Source organism: Cydia strobilella, chromosome 23 (genome assembly GCF_947568885.1).
Source record: "Cydia strobilella chromosome 23, ilCydStro3.1, whole genome shotgun sequence".
Classification (NCBI taxonomy): Eukaryota; Metazoa; Arthropoda; class Insecta; order Lepidoptera; family Tortricidae; genus Cydia; species Cydia strobilella.
The window spans coordinates 5,818,215-5,834,288 of record NC_086063.1 but is presented as its reverse complement, the minus strand read 5'-3'; the positions used below and the strand labels follow the sequence as shown (position 1 = coordinate 5,834,288).

At 38.7% G+C, this 16,074-nt stretch overlaps 1 protein-coding gene across 1 annotated transcript in view; it reads left to right on the top strand.

Annotated features, from left to right (window-relative positions):
- Nucleotides 1-16,074, top strand: part of LOC134751868 (basement membrane-specific heparan sulfate proteoglycan core protein-like) — a 253,985-nt gene that overhangs the window by 197,495 nt on the left and 40,416 nt on the right. The window contains exons 6-7 of the mRNA XM_063687392.1: nt 176-297; nt 607-664. Coding sequence (XP_063543462.1) covers nt 176-297; nt 607-664 — 180 coding nt within the window. The remainder of the gene's footprint in view (nt 1-175; nt 298-606; nt 665-16,074) is intronic.

The window sequence follows — 16,074 nt, the reverse complement described above, 5'->3', positions numbered from 1 at the left end:
CCGTGGGCCCGCCGCGCCGATTCGCTTCGCGCTCGCCAGTGTTGGCCTATGTACTGATGTGTGAATGATTAAGTTAGCTACTCAGATAGGACTGTACAGATGATCAATGGCAGATTTCCAATTTCAGGAGTTTTTTTCCTATATTTGTTTTCTTCAATCTTATTTTTCTTTGCAGGTCGCCCAACAGCACGGGTGTCATGGTGGAAGTCACACGCCCTGCTCGCAAATTCCGAAGCCAGAGCAGCAGTCAGTTTTAGGTTGCAGCGGTCGGATTTGGGCACAGAGGTCACTTGCCAGGTAAGTCATAATACTTAGCTTTTTTAAAATCAATGATCGATCAATTAATAAACTGCGATTTCTGTGACGTAAGGCATGATAATACGTTTTTGGCAAAAAAATAATTTTTGATACAAGTTTTTATTTCCACAGGCAATCAATACTCTTGACTTATATTGACCGGGATATAGACCGTGATTACGTGATATCGGGAGCTCACAAATAATACAAAAGGTAATCACGGTCTATATCCCGGTCAATATAAGTCTAGTGAAACTAACCGTGAATCATTCAAAACTCTAACCAATACTCTTGTTATGTATTTTACAGGCCGTGACAGACCCGTCGCTGGCGCCGGTCTCCGAGAGTCTCTCCATCGACGTCAACCGTGAGTAACATTCATTTGTAAACATACTCATAAACTACAGGAACAGGCTCCGACACTAGAGCGCCGTGACTTCATATTCAAATACCACATTTAGTTTATTTATATTTTGTCACAGCATATGAAATTTTTTACTCAACTTGAAATTAAAATGTTGTGGGCAAATTATTATTTGTTCATTAGCCTGCAATAATATCTTGCACAAGCGAAGCTGATACATATTGGATATATGTAGATTTTACGTAATTTTTTATTTTATTAACAATGTAAAACAACGCTGACAAGAGAATATTTATCAGGATAACACTTATTAATATGAAGTAGCAAGATGATAGTTGCTATCGCTTTCTTAAAGTTAAAAACTCTTTATGTCTACTCAACAAGTTCAAAACGGTGAAAAAATACTACTTCTAAAAATACGTGTACCAATGTACAATATAATTAGTTACCTGCCTTACGTACCGCCCCAAATAAAAAAAATACGTTGTGAATAAAAAGTATTTTTAAAGAAATCTGTCTTGAACTGACAAAGAAGCAATAGAAAACCTTTATCTAATTCAAGAACGACAAACCAAGCTTTCAAAAGCTTACACAAACGTACTAGTGCTTTTACGGAAGCTTAGCAGAGCTTCAAACACTTGACTAGAGACAATTATGAAAGCTCAAGTCATTCAGCCACAGTTAATTTATATTGGTAGTATTCTGACTTCCTTTATTTCAAAAGAACATTTTAATATATAAATATCGAAACACCCAACGCAATGAAACGAATGAACCATCTTGATAAAACATGCCTAATCTATTTTTGATTCTACAACAATTTGGATTTTATTGTAGATGAGTTTATATGTTATTCAAACTACAAATATCCGTTACTGACTGACGAATTCTAAAAGAATTACTCATAGAAAAATGATGTTATCTTCTTCTTCTCCTTGTCCTTTTCCCATTATTTGAGGTCGGCTGTCCTAGTTATATTTCGCCATGCTTCTCGGTCCTGAAAGACAGAAAATGATGAAGACAGAAAAAGACAGAAAAATGATGTTATAATAATGATGATGATGTAATTAAATAAATAAATATTATGGGACAATCTTACACAAACCGATCTAGCTCAATAAGACTTGTAATGTTGGTACTAGACAACGATATACCTATATAATAGATAGATCTATATGTATCTATATAAATACTTAAATAAATAGAAAACATCCATAACACAGGAACAAATATTTGTGATGAATAAACAAATAAATGCCCTTACTAGGATTTGAACCCTGGGCTTTGCAGGCGGGGTCACGACCGACTAGGCAATGAGGCCGTTAACGTTAGGTGATAACGAGTATAAAACTACTATTAGAACAAATTCAAAGTATTTTTGAAAATATTTTAATTTGTGTTATTTAAATTACACTACTATATAAATTATGTACCGAAATAAATGGCATATACTCACTAAGAAACCATAAGGGGACGCCGCAAGTACTCAGTAAAAATTTCATATAATTGGAAAAATTCGACCCATACCGCCGTGACGGGTTCCCCTCATCTGGCAGAATATTATTTGTCAGAAATACACTTCGCATAACACGTATCGCAGAAAACTTTTAGCATAAATATATACTTGCCATAATAGTCATATCGCGTAATATTCTTTTGGCAGAATTTTCTAAGTGGGTTAGGTAATTTAGGTTAGGGTTTTCTGCCAAATAATATTATGCAAAAATAAATTCTGCAAAGTAATATTATGCGAAAAGCAGTATGCGAAAGGTAATTCTGCCAAACGACATTTCTGCAAAGTAACATTATGCAATACAAAAATATGTCCAAAAAAAACTTTCTGCAACACAATAGGGAACCCGCCGTGGCCTGCGGCGGTAGCACGGTCGCATTTTTATCGCTTGTCACCATGCCTGTCACGTTCTAACAAGTTGTAAGTGCGAAAGTGACGGGCATAGTGACAGGCGATAAAAATGAAACCGTGCTGCGGTCGCTGGGTTTGGCGCGAGCAACGACCCGAAGTGGATTAGCACGGTCGCATTTTTATCGCTTGTCACCACGCCTGTCACGTTCTAACAAGTTGTACGTGCGAAAGTGACGGGCATAGTGACAGGCGATAAAAATGAAACCGTGCTGTGGTCGCTGGGTGGCCGAGGGCCTGAGGCACTTGGCGCGATAGCAGAGGGCGCTTCGATTCCAGCCCTGGATTCTGGAGACCTTAGTCGCGTTTTCTTACTTACTTAGGTACTGCTGTGGCGCAACGACCCAAAGTGGATTAGCACGGTCGCATTTTTATCGCTTGTCACCATGCCTGTCACGTTCTAACAAGTTGTACGTGCGAAAGTGACGGGCATAGTGACAAGCGATAAAAATGAAACCGTGCTGTGGTCGCTGGATGGCCGAGGGCCTGAGGCACTTGGCGCGATAGCAGAGGGCGCTTCGATTCCAGCCCTGGATTCTGGAAACCTTAGTCGCGTTTTCTTACTTACTTAGGTACCTACTGCTGTGGCGCAACGACCCGAAGTGGATTAGCACGGTCGCATTTTTATCGCTTGTCACCATGCCTGTCACGTTGTAACAAGTTGTACGTGCGAAAGTGACGGGCATAGTGACAGGCGATAAAAATGAAACCGTGCTGTGGTCGCTGGGTGGCCGAGGGCCTGAGGCACTTGGCGCGATAGCAGAGGGCGTTTCGATTCTAGCCCTGGATTCTGGAGGCCTTAGTCGCGTTTTCTTACTTACTTAGGTACTGCTGTGGCGCAACGACCCAAAGTGGATTAGCACGGTCGCATTTTTATCGCTTGTCACCATGCCTGTCACGTTCTAACAAGTTGTACGTGCGAAAGTGACGGGCATAGTGACAGGCGATAAAAATGAAACCGTGCTGTGGTCGCTGGGTGGCCGAGGGCCTGAGGCACTTGGCGCGATAGCAGAGGGCGCTTCGATTCCAGCCCTGGATTCTGGAGACCTTAGTCGCGTTTTCTTACTTACTTAGGTACTGCTGTGGCGCAACGACCCAAAGTGGATTAGCACGGTCGCATTTTTATCGCTTGTCACCATGCCTGTCACGTTCTAACAAGTTGTACGTGCGAAAGTGACGGGCATAGTGACAGGCGATAAAAATGAAACCGTGCTGTGGTCGCTGGATGGCCGAGGACCTGAGGCACTTGGCGCGATAGCAGAGGGCGCTTCGATTCCAGCCCTGGATTCTGGAAACCTTAGTCGCGTTTTCTTACTTACTTAGGTACCTACTGCTGTGGCGCAACGACCCGAAGTGGATTAGCACGGTCGCATTTTTAACGCTTGTCACCATGCCTGTCACGTTGTAACAAGTTGTACGTGCGAAAGTGACGGGCATAGTGACAGGCGATAAAAATGAAACCGTGCTGTGGTCGCTGGGTGGCCGAGGGCCTGAGGCACTTGGCGCGATAGCAGAGGGCGTTTCGATTCTAGCCCTGGATTCTGGAGGCCTTAGTCACGTTTTCTTACTTACTTACTGCTGTGGCGCAACGACCCGAAGTGGATCTTGGCTTGCGACACGAAAGACCGCCATGCTACTCTGTCCAAAACCGTTTCTGTCCAGTCGACGGCGCGGAGTTCCCACGTTTTCTTAGTTTGACATTTATTTCGGAGTACAAAACTGCTTGTACCTAATACTTACACTGCGCTCAAGTCACCCAGTGCAACTTAATTGCAAGAACTGGAAACAAAGCGTGCATTTACAATTGGAACTTGCGCAATTATGAACACTTGAAAGAAATATCATTAGTCCTGTAAATTTATTCGAAGTTTAATTAAACTAGGTGTTGTAGTGCTTTCTTCTGCTTTAGTTTGTGTAGACTTGCTTTTTGGCTTTCTTAAAAGTAATAGCCGATGGTGCCGACTTTTAAGTAGTAGATTGTACAACAAGGGCATAAAGCGATCCATTTTCATCCGAGGCAATTTATTGGTCCGAGCGCAGCGAGGACCAATATAGTCGAGGATAAAAATTGACATTTATGCCTCTCTACTTTTCAATTCGATTGTGAGTTAAATATACAAAAATATCCAATATTGTAGGTTATTTTACCGTATTTATTCAAGACTAAAGAAAATTGTACTCCGGCCGGACGGGGGCGCGGGCCACGCCGCGCCGGTCGGGAGCGCGACGGTCGGGGGCGTGCCGGCAGGGCTGGCAGTTTGTATGGCAGATTTTGGACAAGTCACAATGTCCAAGTAAAGTCCTGAATAAGCTACTTGCCACTTATCTGACGAAGTCATCGTTGGCGTTTCACAATCTCCAAATAAGCTTTATCTGCTGGATAAAGTGCTTTTTTTGTAGAAAATGTTATCTGGCAGTTTATTTATTTGTTAATTAGCTATCCAATACTTTACTTGGACATTGAGAAACAGGCTCTAAGGGTCGTAATGGATGATCTTACTTGATGTTCTAGAACATAATAAGCAACTTTATGTCATCTACGCATGACTTAAAGTCGAACTTTACGAGCATGAGAAGTGAGTAGCGCTTAAAAGTATTTTATTTCAATCTTTTGAAGTTGAGAGCACGCACTATGGAATGGGCCACGTATAGATGCGTACGCACCATCGCTGGCACACTACCTTTGATGTGCGGACGAAAAACCTACACCGTGGCCATCCCATCGCCATCCCGCCGCGCCAGCCATCCGACACCACTACCATTTCTACACGCTGGCCCATCTTAGGCTTAGCACGCACTGCTGTTTTTTCAAAAGCGGTTCCGCAACCGCAAGAAATATAACGTACGGCATGCTTTCTAAGCGCATGCACTTAAAAGACTGAAACCGCAAGAAATTAGACTGAAACCACAAAAGAAAAAGAAAAAGAAAGAAAGAAAAAGAAAAAAACCACAGTGCGTTCTAAGCCTTAGAGGGTCAGTATGATGGCCCATCGTGTAGAGGACGTCTTTTATGACCTCGGAATACGCAACTGGCGTGAAGTGGCGCAGAATAGGGCAGAGTGGCGCTCTCTTGTGTCTGAGGCCAAGATCCTTTTTGGGTCACTGAGCCAGTGAAGTAAGTATGCTATAAATAAATTCAAAAGAATGCTACACATTTTTTTAATGGGAAATTTTTCGCATTAATTGAATTGATGACTTCCTTAACTGTATCAAATGCTATTCAAATTCCTTGAACTACACGCAAACTGAACATAACACGCATAAATTGTTTGTAAATCTGCGATATGATCGTTCCATACATAACGATGCTAATCTGTTGGTTAATTGACAGCTTGATATACTTGTGCGCCAATCGGGATATATGGGCAAAATACCATAAATGGGATTTTTGTTATCGTTAAGGCGCAGTTGGACGCTACTTGTCAGAGTTGGGCAAACATTATCTATTTACGAATAACCGGGAAGATAAATAAATCATCTTTTATTTGAAATAACTAAATAATCCGTCATTTGTTATTTTGAATTTATCTAGATCAATTTTATTTTTATCTAGATAAATTAGTTGGGATTTTAAATAAAAGATGAATGTCAGTAGTACAGTGTCAGTGTGACGGTTTAACCCGACGTGACATTCTATAAATGTATTATTATAAGCTTACTTCAATAACAAACGAGGTAAGTTAGCTTATCTAGATAATTTATCTAAATAAAGTTGTCAACGAACTATTTGTGATTGAATTTATCTTCGAATAAATTTATTTGAAATTATTTTATTTGAAATAATTATCTAGATAACAAATTATTTAGATAACGCCCAACTCTGCTACTTGTCTAGTAAGTAGAGAAGATCTACAATCCACAACACCATCGCATGCATCTTTAATAGTTGTGTCATATCTACCATTTTTATATGGTAGGCAAGTTTAAATAATTAAAATCTTACGTGACATTTTGCTTTAGTAAGGTACATTGGAGTAACTTCGAAAGCACGGTAACTTTGAAAATGCCAAATATGTATAAATTCAGAGGCACTTCTTACTTTAGCAACACTTACGCTACCTACATACTGCAATGTTTACTTACCGAAACATCTTGCCTACAGTGCTATACATATTTAGTAGAGAGTGCTTCTAGCTTAGTACCTAGATATTTGGCATATTCAGAACTAAGTATCCCACTTTCGAAGTTATCTATTATTTTTCTTTAGCTACCTATTATGACATCTATTTTAGTTTAAAACAAGCATTTGCTGTTTGTTTAATGATTGTTCTATTAGTGAATTATAGCTGATTAGAGATTACAATAAGTAACTACAAAAGTATTCAAAAAGCATAACTTTTAGGCAAAATACTCAAAATTTTGACAGTACTTTAAAGTTACAAAGAAGCTTTTAAAAAAAGTTACTTTATTTGTATTACCTCGCATGCAACGTTACAAATGTCTTGCCAATGTCGTAGTGCAAACAGCGCCTTAAACAACCTACAAGGAAACAGTATTAAGGGGGATAGTGACAAATTTATTTAAGTTAAAGTAAATCGTATCGTGGATATAAATGGACGTCGTTCCCCTTAACGAGGATTGACTGCTCGCGGCGTAGTTTATGATGTCGAATAAATATGGCCGCGATAAAATGTAAACATTGTTTTTTGTGTTGATACAACCTGCTTTTACAAGGCTTTTACTTCGTTTGACGAGAACAAAATGGGTAATTGAATGTAATAACTTTAATTTCGCGAAGATCTGACGAAATTACCTATACATATAGGTACTTATGTGAATAATTAACACATTTTTACACCAGTTTTTTCTACGGTATCCCTATCATTTTTATTACACAATATACATTTTTGTAACATTTATATGTTGATGTCGTACTTTATTTTACAATAAGCAGGTGTTTATACCTAAACCTAAAATTATCTGAAATAAAATGTTTAAAAATTAATAAAGGCCATGCACCTTGTCTTAAAAGCATCTTAGTTATGACTCGCTAAGTAGTTGCAGGGGTGGAGTTTTTAAGGTAAAGTTTTAAGAGATAATGATGAGTTATTCCGAGTTGTATGGTTAATAATAATGAGAGCTCGTTATTGCGGTGGCCGGTCGGTTAATTATCAAGTTTCAGACTTGTTAGGTGAGGTTTTATGTATAATATCATAATAGGTAGGCAACCTGTACCTTATTTACCTGCAGCCCGATTTAGATTTAACTAATTCTTACAGTTTAAAGTGGTTTTGATACGACCTTCAAGATCGCTCACTGATTGGTGCGTGAAAAAAGAAGAAACATGGTTTAAGTATTAATACAATCTTGTGTTTTAATATAAAACTTGCATCGCTCGTTTTATAAACCCACACTGATGGAATTTTAATGCCTTTCAGTATGTTGCAGTCACAAAATTACTATTTCAAAACATAACAGGCAATAAAAACTTGTATTTGATTGAATGCCATAAAATAGAAATTTACTAAGCATACTGTTATTATTTTAAAATAAAAACAGAACAAGTGTAAATATTTCTAAAATGCTGTTTGAAATTATTCTAGGTCTCATTGTCGTAAGTGCGAACGGCGCGGCACGTGAACATAGCCCCCTCCGGGTGTACAAAGGAGAGACGGACTCGGGGAATGAGTTCCCTTTCATCGTGCTATTCCAAGATAAGGAACCACCTTATTTTAGAAAGTGCACTGGCAGCCTCATCGCCGAAACCTTGGTCCTCACTGCAGCGCATTGCTTGACGCCCTTCGATCTTCGTGAGACCATTGTAAGATACGGAGACTTCACCGTTCCAGGCAACGAAACAAAACTATATAGCGAGATAACTAAAGCTTTTATTCCTAAAAATACTAGAAATCTACCAATCTCAGTCTTCGGATGGACAATCGACATCGGAATAGCTCTGGTCAAAAAGATACCTAATCCACGTGCGAAGTTGTTAGCGCTCGACTATAAGACTTTGTATGGCTTGCCTGCTAAATACGTCGGTTTTGGCAGTATAAGAGATTTATATGTTAAACCAGATAGAAACGAAATTTACAATATTTCTTCAGTGCCCCTTCAAGTGGGTGAGGGGATAATAGTACCTTGTCCAGAGGCTGCAATTCCTAGCTATTATTATGTGTGTGTTGCGTCAAAATGCTCCAATAGATGGCAGGCAACCCGTAAAGGAGACTCCGGGGGTCCGCTCATCTACAATGGCCGCATCGTCGGGGTCGTACAAGGATTTACTGATTCTGGTTCAACGGTATCATACAAATTCTCTATAGTCAGTTCATATTTGGAGTGGATTCAAGGAGTGATGCGTTTTAATGGTTACAAAATGTAACTTACCACCTAGAAACGGTGAATTGGTTCTCTTTAAAAACTACTTTCGGTTTCAAAGCAGATTAGTACAAAATTGAGTTCAATCATGGAAGGGATATCCAATTATGACTGCAAACACATTTCACTTGAATTTCACGTACATGGCAACGTGCAAAGACTGCTAGCATATGCACTAAGTTTTTAGTTATTCGTAGACGTTAATATTGTAGTTTTACTTTTTATATTGTATGTTCTATAAGTTTGTCCATCTATTTAATCCGAATTTTCCGCTCATTAACTCTAAGGTTAGCTGGAAGAGATCCCTTATAGGAATAAGTTCGCCTTTGTACCTAAATTTATATGAATTTTATGTTAACCATTTTTTTTTGTACAATAAAGTGATTTACTACTACTACTACTAAGTATTTTAATTTAACGTAAAAAAAGAAGCAGAACTAGCAGAAACTTGGGACTTAAATATATTACTTACTAAAGAGCAAAGAGCAATGATAAATGGGTCTCAGTGGAAAATTTCTATAGAAAATTACCCGTGGAAATGCAAGCAACTGTCACGGCAAATCGCCACCTCTAATAGGCGTATTTCTACTCTTTTTTGCCAGACTGCAACTGAAAGTTTTTAGCAAAAATCAACGTGTGCAGTGGCACTTCATTAAATAATCAAGAAAAAAGTTAGTTTCTAATCACATGTTCTGATTGTGTTTCCGGATATTATTCGAAAGTTACATTATTAGTACGTCTTTTCGTTTGTAGGTATGTATAAAGGCACGGGACCCCGAAGGCACAGAATAAGTAATAGAACAGAACGGCCACGCACCGCCCCGCCCCGACTCGAATTACCTCGCCCCGCGACAGCAGATTGACGGCCGTTTGCCGGCCGCTCAGTACTATTTAATTTTATTTTAAGTTACTTACACTATGACGCATGACGCGTGTACAGACGTGCCGTTCACACATAGAAACGCAAGTGATATTTGATGTATAGCGTGTCCGCCCTGTGCCGAAGGGTCCAACAGACACTTGGAAAAGTCTGCTCGCTACGTCAGCTACGTTAAATATTAAGGTGACATGCGGATGGCAACTGCAGCTGCTTTAGAGTTGCGACATTACTGCTGTGGCCTTGACGCGGGCGCTGTATGTGTCTATTTGTTTGCTAAAATAACGACGTTCTCCGCCGCATTACTGCCGCGACTATGACGTTTAATCCATACTCATTTTATCACGGAAATTGACAGAGCAGTAATGTCGCAACTGTAATTCACAGCTCTTGCGATGCTCTTGACAGTTCGGGACGCGCCAATCGTAGTGTGACCATCGACACCAATCGTAGGGCTGTACTCGATCAAACCACATAATCGGTTATTACTACTAACACAGAATAAGTAATAGTATTATCATACAGAATGGCCACGCACCGTCCCGCCCCAACTCGAACTACCTCGCCCCGCGACAGAAGTCTGGTGGCAGAACATTGCAGTAATATCCCCTATTACATTAATACAATTATGCACTACATCTGTACTTATAGATAACTCTTGATAAAGCTTTCGTTTTAAGAGACATGTCGAGCAATTTTCGACTTAAATAACGTGTGAGTGACTCATTTTAATATTATGTAAAAACGATGTCCATAGCCCAAATGTCGTCGCTGTAAACAAATTCCGCGTTTCCACGTTCATATTAATTTCCACGTACTCCGTTGCTTCCGGGCTAGCTTACCGTGCAATACTCCAATCAAAGAAGAATGTTTTCCTTAACCCATTTACTTTTCGTTGTTTGGTAACAGCTTATAGTATCAATAGTAGGTAGCAGATGAGACTATGCGTCAAAATTGGATTAGGTTGCCGGGAAGACGTTCCCTTTAAATGAAACCGGGAAAGCGCAGTTTGGAAAGTCTTTAACTATAGGGAGGGCATGTCATGTTAGATAGAATACATTATATCCTTCAATGGTATATAATGAGGGCATTCAATGAAAGGCGAAATCCAACTCACTGTTTACTGAACAAGACTGATTAAAAATCATAGCATTCGTTACAATCCTGAAGCTTGGCACACCAGTAGGTTTAGATGCAGGAACCATCACCGACGTCACCTTCTCCCGTTCCTACTCATCGGGAGGTTTATTGACAGCAAAGCTTCATTTGTTTTCGGTGACATCGTTCTTCTGTCTTGACAGCGCACTCTATGACGCCTTGACGGCACTACATACTCTGGTGTTACTAATTGCTGCTAGCTGACAACCTAGTTTGCTCTATTTGTCAAATGATCGCATGCTGAACGAATCATTTGACTTAATCATTTAGTCTCTTAATAAATGCTACAGCTGGCATGATTCAGCCGTTCTCCGACCAACAAATAAGTGGTTTTTGGGAGTAATGCATTTGCGCAGTATCCTTTATCGACTGGACTACAAAACACGGGCAAACGAGCCGTGAACCCGATTCACGTCATAAATACAACATGGCCGCCACGTGCGATAAATAATGAATAATCACGCTTTATTTATTGCATGTTGAGTTTATTAATTCGCAGTAACTTTTGTTGAAGAAAAGTGAGCAAGGATTTTTTTATGAAACGTAGGTAGCAAACAAGTATGCGGTCGCTATGTTACATCTGATGACAACCGGGTAAACCGGGGCAACCGGGGCTCTCATGACAATGGGGTCACGTTATAAAAAAAGTTTTAAAAAACTTGTTAAGTACTTTAAAAGTCTAAAATTTCGAATTTAAACTGTTGTAAGTCATACTAACATTAAGCTCATTTTACTCACGTAATAGTCACTTGCCGGACATTTTTTGGACAGCATAGGTCTCCATTTTCAAACACTAACAGTGCATGAGCAGCGGTCACGATAGCCGTGACTTAAAATACGTTAATTAAACCAAAAAATTTGCTTAACCAAAAATTTATTCGGTAACCAACTAGGCACATAAGATTAACGACTCTAACCTTGTACTCGTACTTCGCCCACACTCTTAACTTATTACAAAAGCCATAAGGTCCACCGTTGGACAGTTGTGTTGCTGTTTGTACCATTCGGTCCTAACAACGCTCCTTATCAAAACACGCGTAATTACATCTACTTTACTACACACCATTACCAACGTCGATCATATAAAAGGGAACATCGTTACCATCCTATCCCATAAGCATGAAAGGGATGCAAGATTGAATTTAAGCATTGTCATGCATAGTCACCCAGAAATGTATCGTTTTCAGCTTTTAATATACCTAGCCACGGAATAAGTATAGTATTTCATACGGCATTGAACGGACGCGGTCCAACACTCCTCGTATGGTATCAGTCCAAACCCCTTTATCATCATATGTGTCGTTTTCAATCAAAAGGTACCACATTGTCGCTTGCTATAAGGACGCTCTGGCAGGTTTTTCGTATAAAGATTCAAGCAATTTTCGTCTTAGTGTTAAGCGACAATGTGGTACCTTTTGATTGAAAACGTCACATATTATCGTTATAATTCATCATCTTCCTCGCGTTGTCCCGGCATTTTTGCCACGGCTCATGGGAGCCTGGGGTCCGCTTGGTAACTAATCCCAAGAATTGGCGTAGGCACTAGTTTTTACAAAAGCGACTGCCATCTGACCTTCCAACCCAGCGGGGAAACTAGGCCTTGTTGGGATTAGTCCGGTTTCCTCACGATGTTTTCCTTCACCGAAAAGCGACTGGTAAATATCAAATGATATTTCGTACATAAGTTTCGAAATAATGAATATTTGATTTGATATAAGTTTATACGTAAACTTGCTACATACATAATAATATTATCTTATTTATGACACTGTACTACTGACATTCATCTTTTATTTAAAATCCCAACTAATTTATCTAGATAAAACTGAAACTGATCTAGATAAATTCAAAATAAAAAATGACTGATTATATTTAGTTATTTCAAATAAAAGATGATTTAGTTATCTTCCCGGTTATTCGTAAATAGATAATGTTTGCCCAACTCTGCCTAACGAGCTTACATACACACACATTGATGCGTATAAAGACATGTCAGGCGCACACAGAGACTCGAACGATTTCCGTATAGCGTGTCCATCGTATGATATATCTCATACAGATATATTTCAATTGTTGGACGGGATTTAGATCCCTAGGGGAGAAATAAGCGCTACTGCGGTTTCAATGTTTGCTGCAATGCGAGCTTCATATTTGTGCTAAAATGGCGGAAATGATCTGCTATTTCCACGTCGATACTCACAAAAGGCAAGTGCAGTTGAATTTGTATTTTGTCTAAGTTTACACCGATTTGGAAATAATAATGTATGGGAGCGCCACTAGATGAAGCTCTAAATACATTTAGACTTCGGTAAATGGTACATAATGACTGAAACTTATTACTGACAATTGTCGTTGACAAATGTCTATAGGGTGGATAAAAATTCATGGGCCCTGAAGGGAAAGTGCCTTAAAACCTTAAGTTAACTCATTTTAACATGGAAACATTATTTTATTTTTAAAAAGAAACAACTCCTTTTTATTTTATTTTTATTTCGCTTGTCTAAAAAAAATCCTGAGTACTAAATATTTGATCTTATGGATATTTTGTACGACAGACGAGTGTAAAACTTTAGTTTCTTCGTTTATCATTAACATTAACTGTATCGACTAATGGAGCAAAATAGCAAGTGGTTATTTTTTGGCATTTTTAGTCAGTTCGATTCTCGGGCGAGATAAGCGAATTAAAAAAAACTGTATGCAGTTTTGTTTCTTTTAAAAAATAATAGAATGTTTCCTAGTTAAAACCAGCTAACTTTTAAGGCTTTAAGCCCAACCCAATAATTTCTCGTAATTTTCCGCTATTAAAAAAAAGTTAGTACTGGTCACAATATTTGATTGCCTAAAATAAAATGCTATCTGAGACCTTTTTCGTGGTATTACAATATTTTATATTGTCAAACTGCACCCAAAAAAGATAAAAAAAAATTGATAAAAATAAGGTAAAGATAGTTTATTATTCAAGTAGGCATATTAAAATGCGCTTATGAACGTCAAATAAAGTTACGCCAGCTCTAACCCTACACCTCTACCTCGAGAAGATTTAAATCAACCTCAATTGGAGGAGGGTATCCCAATATGGGACCGGCAACAAACTCGGCGGGACACATCTTTTCAAAACATCTTTTATTTTGTGATTAAAATCATGTCAATAACACATAAGCTGAAAATTGTAAAAAAAAAACTTTTAGGTACTCGATTTTTCATCGAACAACTTAGCGATATCAATTTAACTAGAGGCCGATCCTAATTTAACAATTTGATTTTATTATAATTTGACCTCGATGATAACTTGATAAGTCATCTTACGCACACTAATAAGTGCGAGAGAGGTGCCTAATGGCACGACTTTCATTGCCTTTCCCGTGAACCAATCGCGATGGTCAAGGTCATATCGAAACAAGCAGGCCAATTCAAACGTACACTGACATCAGAATTATATTTGAATAATGTTATTTAGTAATCGTGCGTCTTGCCCGCGATGTACGGACTAGTACTAGCGGAATGCATGATAAATAGTATGATGCAAATATCATTCTGATGTCAGTTTACGTTAGAATTGGCCTGAGAGTGAGAATCAAAACCGTAACGAATTTTCAAATCAAAATCGGCCCCTGGTCAAGTGTAGTGCATACTCACGTTTTGACGATTTAATCGATATGTCAATCAAGTTGGCTATCATAATATTCACAATAAAGCACCGAACAAGTGTCATGCCTTATAAAAAGACCTCGCCGCCGTTGGCGCTTACGCTATTATTACCCATGGTTGTATACAAAAACATCGGTTCATGTCACAAGTGACTATCATATTAAGGTCTATTTTGGTTTGAAATGTATCATGTTTCGAGCATGACTGGACAATACTGTGAGTTTTCTAGTCATTATAATGTGGATGACGTATACACTTGCTTTTTTATGTGTATGTTATTTTATGAGGTAGTAAAGTATAGGGCAGTTGCAGTTCAAAATATCTGAACCCTCAAAAGGATACACTAAAATTTCAGTAAAGGATACAAAACATGTAAACTATTTTTATAAATATGTCAAGCACTTAAATAGACACTGATGAAGTTTGTAACATGAAACTAACCATACAAGATATGGTTTTAAACTGCAAAAAATACAAATGCAAAAAATACAAGTGTGGCTACTTAACTTCACTCAGCATAGTATTGTAATGTAGCCCGGGCAATTTTCCGCAACTCGACGACTAGCGCCTATTCTGCGTGAATACTCGGGTTTACTTCTACAACTGGATGTCGTTTGGGGCCGCGTGTCACATGAAATGTGTTTGCAATATCTTCATTCGATTCTAATAGGTACTAATCTACTTTGAGTACGACAATAATCTCAAAGACATAGACAACTGAACAGGCGGACAATTCACTTACATTGTGACATAATAATGATATCAAAATGATCAAATGCAGCGCTAGATCCTCAAAACTTTGCCCGATAAAAATAAAAACCAACAGCGATTCGTCAAAACACTCGAAACTAAGACTCCTGTAACAGATCGTAAAAACGCGAGGAAATTCGTAGGAGGTAAATTCAGATTACATATGACAGCAATAATTCTACTAACGCTACCAACAGCTACTTTTGTTCAGATTAACTTACTTTGATAAATAAAAATAAACTGACATTACAGAAATCTTAAACAGATTGACCTCGCCCAGACAGAGCTAAGCGGAGCTTGTACTATAGGTACACTTTTTTCATAGAAAACCTCCATATCATCTATTCTTATCTCAGGCACTAAATATTCGTGATAAACAAACAGTGCTGGTAGTTGATTTGGCGCTTACCAATCAGCGCAAGCGCATCGCATCATATTATTATCATATCTACTTTACCGTATTTTACCACTTACCACAATAGAAGTAATATCAAATCAATATCATTTTTTTACTCTGAATACGCCTGCGGCATCCGGCGATTGATGAAATATGGAAGAAGTTCAAAGGTTGCCAAGATACAGAACAAGACGGGTTGTTACCGTTCGCCACTGTTTCGATTCGTTGGGTAGGTACTTGAAAGTAAATAATTTTTAAGAAAAAAAAACCGACTTCAATGGGGGATGCCGCTGAAAGTTCACTTATTGTTGATGGTGCACTTAGATTCCAGACTATTAAATGAA